This window comes from Primulina tabacum, chromosome 8 (genome assembly GCF_025594145.1).
Source record: "Primulina tabacum isolate GXHZ01 chromosome 8, ASM2559414v2, whole genome shotgun sequence".
NCBI lineage: Eukaryota > Viridiplantae > Streptophyta > Magnoliopsida > Lamiales > Gesneriaceae > Primulina > Primulina tabacum.
In genome coordinates, this window is record NC_134557.1 from 5,863,092 (window position 1) to 5,874,980 (window position 11,889).

Genomic DNA, 11,889 nt, shown 5'->3' on the forward strand with positions numbered 1-11,889 from the left:
ACGATTTCTCTGAAAATGAACAATATAATGGTAGAATATAAATGTACAATAATTTATTTTTCATGTATTCATAGAATAATGTTTTATTGTATAATTATGATTTGTATTTAAATATATATTGCAAGTAATTTATTTCATTGCATATATTTTTGAAGTTCAGATATGGAAAATGCTATGAGCAAAGCTGAAGTTTGCATACCCGATAGTGGTACAACGCACACTATCCTCCGAGATAAAAGATATTTCTTGGAACTAAAACCAACAAAAACAACGGTGAATACAATATCAGGTCATGTAGACTTGATTAAAAGATGTGGTAAAGCACAATTTTTGTTACCTAATGGTACAAAATTTTTTATCAATGATGCTTTATATTCACCACAATCGAAAAGAAATTTGTTGAGTTTTAATGATATATATTCCCATGGGTATGATACTCAAACAATGAATGAAGGGAATGAGAAATATATGTGTCTTATCACATATAAATCAGGAAAGAAATATGTGATTGAAAAACTACCAATGCTCCCTACTAGATTGCATTATACACATATAAGTCCCATTGAATCAAACATGGTAGTTGATAATTCTTCGATATTAACCAATTGACATGATCGATTGGGACATCCTGGATCAACAATGATGCGAAGAATTATAGAAAATACACATGGTCATCCACTGAAAGACCAGAAGATCTTTCAGAATAATAAGTTTCAATGTAAAGCATGTTCTTTTGGAAAACTTATTATAAGACCATCACCAGTCAAAATCCAAACTGAATCACCAATGTTTCTTGAACTTATTCAGGGTGATATTTGTGGACCAATCCATCCACCATGTGGACCATTCAGATACTTTATGGTATTGATTGATGCCTCCAGCAGATGGTCACATGTATGTTTATTATCAACTCGAAATGTTGCATTTGCAAGATTACTTGCTCAAATAATAAAATTGAGGAATCAATTTCCCGATTATACAATCAAGAAAATTAGACTTGATAATGCTGGTGAATTTACTTCCCAAACTTTCAATGATTATTGTATGTCTATGGGAATCATTGTTGAGCATCTTGTTGCTCATGTACATACACAGAATGGATTGGCTGAATCATTGATTAAACGTCTGCAAATGATTGCTAGACCAATGATTATGAAAACAAAGCTCCCTATTTCTATATGGGGACATGCAATTTTACACGCTGCTTCATTAATTCGCATCAGACCAAGTGCATATCATAAATACTCCCCATTGCAGCTTGCATTTGGTAAAGAACCAGACATTTCTCATCTGAGAATTTTTGGATGTATGGTGTATGTGCCTATTGCACCACCGCAACGAAAGAAAATGGGATCTCAAAGAAAGGTTGGAATTTATATCGGTTATGATAGTCCATCAATCATTCGATATCTTGAACCTCAGACAGGCGACGTGTTCACAGCACGTTTTGCTGATTGTCATTTTAATGAGGAAATCTTCCCAATGTTAGGGGGAGAACAGAAACATACCGAAAAGGAAATTACATGGTATGTATCATCATTGTTACATCTGGATCCAAGAACAAAACAATGTGAAAAAGATGTACAACAAATTGTACACTTGCAAAGAATAGCAAATCAAATACCAGATGCATTTGCAGACACAAAAGGGATAACTAAATCATATATACATGCTGCAAATGCCCCTGTTCGAATTGAAATTCCAAAGAAACAAATGGAAGATACTCATGATGTCATTAAACGCCTGAAGCGTGGAAGGCCAGTCGGTTCCAAGGATAAAAATCCTCGAAAAAGAAAATTCATAGAGAAACACGATGATCACAAAATAAAGAATGATGTTTCTGAAGAAACACATGATGATCACAAAATAGAGAATGGTGTTCCTGAAGAAACACATGATGATGAAAATGTTCTGTCAGAATCACAAACGGACGAGAATCATGAAATCTCTATCAATTATATTAATACTGGAAAAATATGGAACCGAAAAGATATAGATGAAATTGATGATATATTTTCTTATAATGTGGCAATCGACATCATAAATGATAACGAAGATCATGAACCAAAATCTTTTGGTGAATGTAAAAATCGGCAGGATTGGATAAAATGGAAAGATGCCATCCAGGTTGAATTAGATTCGCTAAATAAACGTAATGTTTTTGGACCTATAGTCCTTACACCTGAAGGTGTAAAACCTGTTGGATACAAATGGGTTTTTATTCGAAAGCGAAATGAGAAAAATGAAATAGTAAGATATAAAGCTCGACTTGTTGCACAAGGTTTTTCTCAAAGGCCTGGAATTGATTATGAAGAAACGTATTCTCCTGTGATGGATGCAATTACGTTTCGGTATTTGATTAGCTTGGCGGTATCTGAAAATTTAGAAATGCGTCTTATGGATGTTGTTACAGCTTACTTATATGGATCACTTGATAGTAATATATATATATAAATCCCTGAAGGATTTAAGATGCCTGAAGCACAAAGTTCAAAACCCATGGAATGTTATTCTGTGAAATTACAAAGATCATTATATGGGTTAAAGCAATCAGGTCGAATGTGGTATAATCGACTAAGTGATCACTTGATGAAAAAGGGATATGTAAATAATTCAATATGCCCTTGTGTTTTCATTAAGAAAACAACATCTGGATGCGTAATTATTGCTGTATATGTTGATGATTTAAACATCATTGGAACGAATAAAGAAATTCAAGAAGTTGTGTCATACTTGAAGGAAGAATTTGAAATGAAGGATCTTGGAAAAACCAAGTATTGTCTGGGTTTACAAATTGAACAAAAAGAATGTGGAATGTTTGTTCACCAGACAAATTATACAGAAAAGATCCTTAAACGTTTTAATATGGATAAAGCAAATCCTTTAAGTACTCCAATGGTTGTTAGATCATTAAACATAGAAAAGGATCCATTCTGTCCATGTGAAGATGATGAAGATATTCTTGGTCCAGAAGTACCATATCTAAGTGCCATCGGTGCCCTTATGTACCTTACAAATTGTACAAGACCTGATATATCTTTTGCCGTGAATCTGTTGGCAAGATTTAGCACATATCCAACAAAGAGACACTGGAACGGAATTAAACATATATTCCATTATCTACGAGGAACGACAGACTTGAGACTTTTGTATTCAAAAGATGCTAATCCAAGTATAATTGGTTATGCTGATGCTGGATACTTATCTGATCCACACAAGGCACGTTCCCAAACTGGATATGTATTTACTCGTGGAGGCACTGCAATATCTTGGCGTTCTCAGAAACAAACGCTCGTAACAACTTCATCAAATCATGCCGAGATTATTGCACTACATGAAGCAAGTCGTGAATGTGTGTGGTTAAAATCAATGACCCAACATATCCAAATTTCATGCGGATTATCATCTGATGAGAAGCCTGTGATACTATATGAAGATAATGCTGCATGTGTTGCTCAAATGAAAGAAGGATACATAAAAAGCGACAGAACTAAACATATTCCTCCTAAGTTCTTCGCATTCACCAAGGAGCTTGAGAAGAATAAATGTATTGATGTTCGTCACATTCAATCAAGTGAAAATTCATCAGATCTCTTCACAAAGGCACTTCCTACGTCAATATTCAGAAAGCACATATATAATATTGGGATGTGCAATCTACGAAATTTGTGAAGAATTGTTCATGTCAACATCAGGGGGAGTTTACGTGACTGCACTCTTTTTCCCTTACTATGGTTTTTATCCCAATGGGTTTTTCCAAGTAAGGTTTTTAACGAGGCAGTACAAAAACACGTAATGAAGACATCATCGTATCATGATCATCATCACAAGGGGGAGTGTTGGAAAATAATATTTAAAATGTGTGTATTGAATATTTGAATGTTGAATATTTGAATGTTGAAAATAAGAGTTGTAAATATTGAAAATTAGTGTGTGATGATGTAGGTAATGATGTATTTTATTTTTGGATTATTTGTAAAGATTTCTTATAAATAGATCTCTCATTTGTGAAGAAAATCACAATTGAGTAGAGAGAAAAATATTATAAAGTGTGTAGTTTGGTAAATTTGAGAGTTTGAGATTTTTAGTTTTTACCATAAATTTTTACTTTTTCACGACAAATAAAAATATTTCAAAAAATGGTAGAGTCAAGTGAAATCATTGGGGGCGTTTTGGTCTTTCCATCGACATCCGGAAACGTAAATCTCACCGCCAAAATTTGGCGGCCGTTTAAAATTCCGAAAATTCTCTGAAATTTGAAAATTGAAAAGAGATGACGAAAAAATGTCAATGAGATTTAAACCAATTCAAATCTTTCTCTTGCGCGCTCCTACAATTGGAAAGCATCTGCACAAACTGAAGTTCAAGCATCCATGAATGCATGAATGAATCCTCACCTAAAGCTGCTTTTCAGGTACATGCCGTGAATCGATCTCTCTTCTGTACGTTGTGTTCTTCCACAGAATAAACATGAGTCATTGTTGTGTTGTTAGTTTATACGCTCCGTACTGATTGGATCTGAGTAATTCACTCAATGCCCATGTGAAATTTGGGTATTTTTTACAAAATCCTTTTTGTTTGTCCCGGGAAAGATTTGATTTTTGGTGGGATTTGGGCTGGGAAAGTATGGTGAGGGAGCAAAGCATTGAGTCGTTTTACAAGAGGTTAAAGGAATCGGCATTAGCCTCTGCTTCCTCCGCGCCTGTGCTAATTTTCCCCTCGACTTCAGATGTAGATTCACTGTGTTCGTTGAAGATCATGTGTCACGTTCTCGAATCAGATTCAATTAGGTATGCGTGTTATCCGGTTTCGAGTTTCAAGGAAATTCACAAGTATGCTGGACATAATTTGAGTTATTCGTCAGATGATCCCATGACCATTTTGTTGATAAACTGGGGTTGCCATAGGGATCTTAGAAGGGTTCTTAAAGTTGGACCATTAGCTCGTGTTTTTGTAGTAGACAGTCATAGGCCTATACATTTACACAATTTAAGCAATCAAAATGATTCTGTGGTGGTGCTTTACACGAAAGATGATGAGCTACAAGCTGACTTAGCTTATGAATTTGATGTATCGGCTCTGGCTAACGCTAGTGAATTGGATAGTGACGACGAAGTTGAGGATGATTTGGACAGCGAGGATGAAAATGAGAGTGACAGCGAGGAGGAGGGTGGGGGCAGGAACAGAAAGAAAAGGAGAGTTTCCCAAGAAAACACGGATGACCCAGTTAAGCTTTTTCGAAAGTTAAAGAGAGAGTACTATTTTATGGGAACTTTCCATGGGAAGCCATCAGGGTGTTTGATGTATGATCTCTCACACTCATTGAGAAAGAACACGACTCAGTTGCTTTGGTTGGCCTGTGTGGCTTTGACTGACCAATTTGTACACGAGAGGTTAACAGATGAAAGATACCAGGCCGGGGTGATGGAGCTTGAGCAACACATAAACAGCTCAGGAAATTTGGATGCTGTTACATCAATCACTCTCAAGGATGGTACAAAGGTTGTGGCACCTGATTTTTCTAGAATTGCTTATGAGGATGAGCCAAGGCTGATGTTATTACAAGAATGGAATTTATTTGATTCAATGCTATGCTCTTCCTACATAGCTACTAAGTTGAAAACTTGGAGTGACAATGGATTGAAAAAGATGCAGCTTCTTTTAGCTCGGATGGGGTTTGCACGGGAGGAGTGCAAACAGAAGTTTCAGTACATGAGCGTAGAGATAAAACACAGAATGAAGGATATGTTTGAACAGTATCTACCAGAGTTTGGGCTCACTGATTTTTATTTCCGAGGTTTCTTGCTATTTCATGGGTATAGCTCGAAAGTTTCAGCTGCAGATGTTGTGTATGGGGTGACAGCTCTTTTAGAGTCATCGGTAGAAGCAGATGGCTCCTCTGGTTCCAAGCAATTTGGGGTAGCTTATGATGCCCTGTCCTTAAGCAATCTCGACAAGCTTGAAACAGGGATGCGGGATGCTATTAAGGTGCAAAGGGCAGTTCTTAGGCAAGGGAGCTCAGCCATAACAAAGAAAGGTTCGATAAGAAGTGGAAGTAAGTTCCGGTGGGTGAAGCTCGAAGAGTGTGCGGATACGAAGCTCCTGTGCTTCCCTCAATCCTTGACAAAATTTGGGTACTTTCTGATGGATGCTTTACGCGAGAAGGGAGCAAGAATGAAGCCTTTGATATGCATTTGCTACACGCAAGACCATAAGGTCTTAATCGTTGGTATCTGCGGGAAGCCACGGCTAGGAGCAGTTCAAGGAAATGCGTTTGGAATTGCTTTCAGAAGTGCTGCTGAGGAGACGGGAGCTGAGTACTTTCATGAGCTATTCGAGTCATCCTGGATAGTTTTGGAGACAGGTGCAATAAATCGATTCATGATTAGATTGACAAAAAACCTTTTGTGACGAGCTTTCTTAATCTATTTGTGGTTTTATTTTTCCTTTCAACTTCTATTCTGTTATTCACCGATAGATGTCTGTTGTGTTACTTATACATTTATTGAATGGCACCTTTATTCAGATGGCTCTTTTGTTCGTGGTCTGGTTCAGTTGTATGGCATCTATTGACATGCATTTTTATATTGGATTTATATAGATATTACGGTCTCCCATGATGCCTGATCAAGCAAAGTTTTTGTTTGTGTGTCTCTTATATGTAGTACATAGGTAAATGCTGTCTGTGTAAAAAACTAGTGTTTGGTAATATTTTGCTGTAATTTTGTCAGATTAATAAGGAGTTGTGACTTAATGTATAGTATGTATATAAATTTGTCCTTTTTCAAATGTCATTTGTCAATAACAAGTTGCAATCAAACCAAATTGTCTCTCAATAGCACAAAATTAGAGTTCAAGTTTATTTGAGTATTATTTCATGAGCTGAAACACGATTTTGAGCTCAACCCGATTGTTAGAGCTTTACTTAAACAAAAGCCCTCGAATTTTTTTTTAATATAATAAATTGTACAACTTATGGTAGCACACTTCATCAATAATTTCAAATTATGGAACTGAGGTTTCATACAAATTACTAGATAAATTTTTATTTGAGTTTGAATTTATCAAAATTCAAGTTGATTTATATGTTTACAGCGATGTCAACTTTTATATGTTTATTGTTATTATTATTATACATTCATGGATGCTTAATAATCTATATCTATATCTATATAAATATATGAATGTGAATTGTGAATTTACATAAATATCCTTACCTTCGTTTAATAATAATCATTAATATATGTTTTCTTTTTCATATATTCTTTTAATAATAATCATTAATACATTTTTATTTTTTTCCATATATTCTTTTAATAATAATCATTAATACATTTTTATTTTTAAATTTAAAATTTACCTTTTTCATATATTCTTTTAATAATATTCTATATCTATATCTCTATTATCCTTACCTTCATTTAATAATAATCATTAATACATGTTTTTTTCATATATTTTTTTAATAATAATAATTAATACATTTTATTTTTAAATTTAAAATTTACATAAATTAATACATGTTTTCTTTTTCATATATTCTTTTAATAATAATCTATATCTATATAAATATATGAATGTGAATTGTGAATCTAAATATATGTACAATTCACATTCGAGATCAAATTCACAGAAAATCACTATCATAATGTTATAAATTGTTAGTATTACGAACATTAAGGTAATAATGAGAAGACGAATAAAGATGAATGTGATTAAATAAAATTAAATTATTAATAAATATTAAGGTCATATAACACATTTTTTTTCCCATTTAGAATGTAGATATATTTAGATTACTTATGTATCAACAAAAATACGTGATTGATAGAAAATATTTGTATGTAAGTGATTTCATTGCAAACATTTAAGTTATTTAATCAATTTTCAATATATGATGCTAAATACATATTACTAAATAATATATTATCTATTAATCTATTAAATATATGACTTTCATTTGTGAGCTTACTAGTATATTATTTTTTTTGTTTTACAATTTGTCATGTTAATGGTGTTATTTAAGTCATTTTTTATCTTAGTTTAATAAGATCATTAATAGTGTATTTAACTCAATCAAACTAATTATTATTTTAATTTACTTTTAAATTTAATTTTAATTACTTAAATTTATACATTGCCGTCAAATAATAATAGGAAGACAAAGGGAGATGAGTCGGATTGAATAAAAATAAATTATTAATAAATATTTAGTCAAATTTTTTATAAATGATGCTAAATAAATATTACTAAATAATATGCTCCATTTGACCGTTTTGTATTCTTGCAATGAGAGGAGTTTTTTTACCCTAGCGTTAACATGTTTGATTGTTATATGTCATTTGTATTGATCATGTAATTGTGTTTGGATTGTTTATGTGATTTGTTTGTTTGCACAAAGAAAAGAGAGAACAAAATCAAATATCCAACAAAAATTGTTATTTTTCAATTTTTTATTGTTGAGATATTTTGTTATTTTTTAAACACATAATGCATGTTTTCTGTTTGCTTAGATTACTTGGTTTGAAGTGACTTAGAAAATATTAAAAAAATTGAAATATTTCTTCGTTTTTACCTTATGTATCAAAATATCAAAAGATAATATTTTTTATTTATTGGGGCAATTGCAATTAGATGAGTTTTTTTACCCTAGCGTTAACATGTTTGATTGTTATATGTCATTTGTATTGATCATGTAATTGTGTTTGGATTGTTTATGTGATTTGTTTGTTTGCACAAAGAAAAGAGAAAACAAAATCAAATATCCAACAAAAATGGTTATTTTTCAATTTTTTATTGTTGAGATATTTTGTTAATTTTTAAACACATAATGCATATTTTCTGTTTGCTTAGATTACCTGGTTTGAAGTGACTTAGAAAATATTAAAAAAATTGAAATATTTCTTCGTTTTTACCTTATGTCTCAGAATATCAAGAGATAATATTTTTTATTTATTGGGGCAAATGTATTTCCAAACTTCTGTCTATAAATCAATATTTAAAATTTTTATGACATTATTATATTCTCTAATCAATTTGTTTTACTTAGATTGATAGAAGGCATTTTAGTTTGAGTTTTTATGTATTTGCTTATATTATTTTTGTAATATTATTTATTATGAAAATAATAGGTGAACTACAAAATTTGGTAGGTCTAAGAGTCCTCTGGTGAACGACAAATATGGATAAATTATTAAAATATATAATATCCAGTAGATTTTTGGCATGCGATTTTGTTCTAATTCAATGATTATGCATGATTCTAAATTTTAATTATATCACAAGTTAACACATGCCTAATATTTTTCTATGGTTTAAGAAAAATTGTGTGACTTCCTCCAATATTATCTCGATATATTTCGAGGTGACAACAAGATTGTTTTTGTCTCTTTTTTTAGTCAAAGTGTCTAACCAGCTAATTCATAACATATATGATGGTAGCATAGAAAACACATCGTCAAATAAATTCACTTAGTCAAATATTGAAATTCAAATAAAATTCTACAATATTTCATCAAATTAATTTTGACTATCATAAAATGCTAATGAAATCTAAATGGTTATATTATTAGATGAGAATCATGAGATATTGAATGAGACAAATACTTTGACATATATTTGAATGATATCTCATATGCATATCTTAATTACATTATTCGTGTCTCTTCTCAAGATTTTTAAAATACAATAATTAATTTTATATATCGTTCCACAAGATATAAAATATTATAAAACAAAATATAAACTCAATAGAAAAAAATTTGTTTAGTTTCAATGAATAATATAATATTATGTTCTAAACGCAACAAATGAGATTGAAACTATATCATCCTCATGACATGATGCACGCAATCATTATTTCAAAGATTCCAAAAAATGACGATCAAGATGACTTTTTTCAATTGCGTCAAATTAAATGAGGACACAATTCTAAGATATAGTCATTTGAAGAGATTTCAAGTATTTTTCTCACAGTGATTGAGAAATAGTTGTTAAAAATTTATTAACCTTATAGCTATATGTTGATAATATTGATACTAAATATATAAAAATGATATCACAAATATCACAATATTTGAAGAAGGTGCAACATCATTCATTGGTTATGTTGTTGAAGAATATATAGGTTATACATATTTTTAGTCACAAGTGAAAACTTATCACGAGAAAAAGCATTTTTTCTTAAGAGTTATAGTTGATGATTGTCAAAAGCGGAAAAATCATTTAACAATAAAAAAATAATCGGGAAAATAAGATTATCAAATAAAAACAATGTAGAAAACAGAAAAAATGGCGTGATAAAGAAGCAAACTACGAGCATGTCAGATCTCCGATAAAGATTGTAAATAACATAATAGATGTTAAAGATGATCAGATACTTGCTGAACATACCAAAATAGTTATATGCATATTATAACAAACTACGATAAAGAGTTGTTGAGTTGTCAAAATCAACCAAGAAGCATATTGAAAAGTGTGTCAAGTTGATAAGATAATTTATCTGATTCATATACCGTCTATGGTCATGATTTTTTATTTTTCATTGCTTAGTTTGTTTCAGTTGATAAATGTTATTAACCATGTTTTAATTTATTTAAATATTATCAAAATTTCGTACATATATTTTCACCAGTTTAGATTTTTACGTGCAACGCACGTACATTTTTCTAGTATATAAAAATATATAATCATGTTAGCTGGCACATTGATATAATAATTATTAACAATTTGTTGAAATTAAGTGGATAATGACTATAATACTATTAGTGGATCTAATGTGAGATCGTCTCACGGATCCTAATTTGTGAAACGGGTCAATCCTACCGATATTCACAATAAAAAGTAATACTCTTAACATAAAAAGTAATAATTTTTCATGGATGACCAAAATAAGATATCCGTCTCATATATACGACCCTTGAGACCGTCTTACACAAGTTTTGTCTTAACATAAAAAGTTAGACGTGTATTTAGTTTCCGAAATTTTCTTTGCGGTCCATGATTTACACAAAAATATTTCCGCACTCTTATTTTTTCGAATTAAATTCAGTAAAAAACATTAAAATTTTGAAACATATACATGATATTGCAGAACAAATTTGTTTAAATCTGGTACAAAAGATAATATTTTGATTATAAAATTGGAACAAGTACATTGATATTAATACTTAATATATATGTTTGTCTACTCAAATATCATATATTAATATCCGATCGAAAAGAGTTTATAATTAAATATCATATATTAGCCACATATTTAATATTTGGTACTAATTTTTCTCTGAAAAAAATATGTCAATAATACCAAAATTTGTTATACATGTTTGAGTACTCAAAAATCATATATTAATGACAAATTTGAAAAATTTAGTACTCAAATATCATATAACAGTACTAGATTTTCAAGGTTTTATATCGAATTTCATCTTGTCATCAATATCAAAATTTGTTATACATATTTGAGTACTCAAAAATCATATATTAATGTCATATCTAAAACATTTAATTCAATATCATACATCTGTTCAAGATTTTCAATGTTTCTTTTATCGAATTTTATCCGAAATCCACACATGGACTTAGAAATTGCATAAATATTTTTTTGGTTAGTCAAAAACGGCAAAAAAGAATCCATCTATTTACAAAGGATTGTTTCACCTTGCCCGTGCAGGCTGCACGGGCGGCCCGGATCACTTCACATGAGTGATCCGGGCCCACCTTCATGTAAAAAAAAAAAAAATTGACTCGAAAAAATCCGAACCGTTAGGGTCGAGTAAACCCATCTATTATGTAATTTGCTCTTATTTTTATTTAATTAATATATTTAAATTAAAATTATATACTTTAAATTTAAATATTTATTTGCTACTTGGCTCGCCCACCCGTCAC

The 11,889-nt window shown here is 31.0% G+C and overlaps 1 protein-coding gene across 2 annotated transcripts; it reads left to right on the forward strand.

The window, feature by feature from the left end:
* The first annotated feature begins 4,161 nt into the window (after positions 1 to 4,161).
* On the forward strand, positions 4,162 to 6,593 carry LOC142553323 (uncharacterized). 2 transcript variants are annotated; one of them, XM_075663495.1, is made up of 2 exons: positions 4,162 to 4,414; positions 4,730 to 6,593. In XM_075663495.1, exon 2 carries the CDS (start codon positions 4,759 to 4,761, stop codon positions 6,409 to 6,411), a length of 1,653 nt encoding a protein of 550 aa, XP_075519610.1. In that variant the 5' UTR covers positions 4,162 to 4,414; positions 4,730 to 4,758; the 3' UTR covers positions 6,412 to 6,593. The 2 variants fall into 2 exon arrangements, with proteins under 2 accessions (XP_075519610.1, XP_075519609.1); XM_075663494.1 differs by having other exon boundaries at positions 4,162 to 6,593.
* Positions 6,594 to 11,889: the final 5,296 nt, after the last annotated feature.

Excerpts from the sequence above, each read along its gene's own strand:
- LOC142553323 (XM_075663494.1), top strand. The coding sequence starts at position 4,627 with ATGGTGAGGGAGCAAAGCATTGAGTCGTTTTACAAGAGGTTAAAGGAA.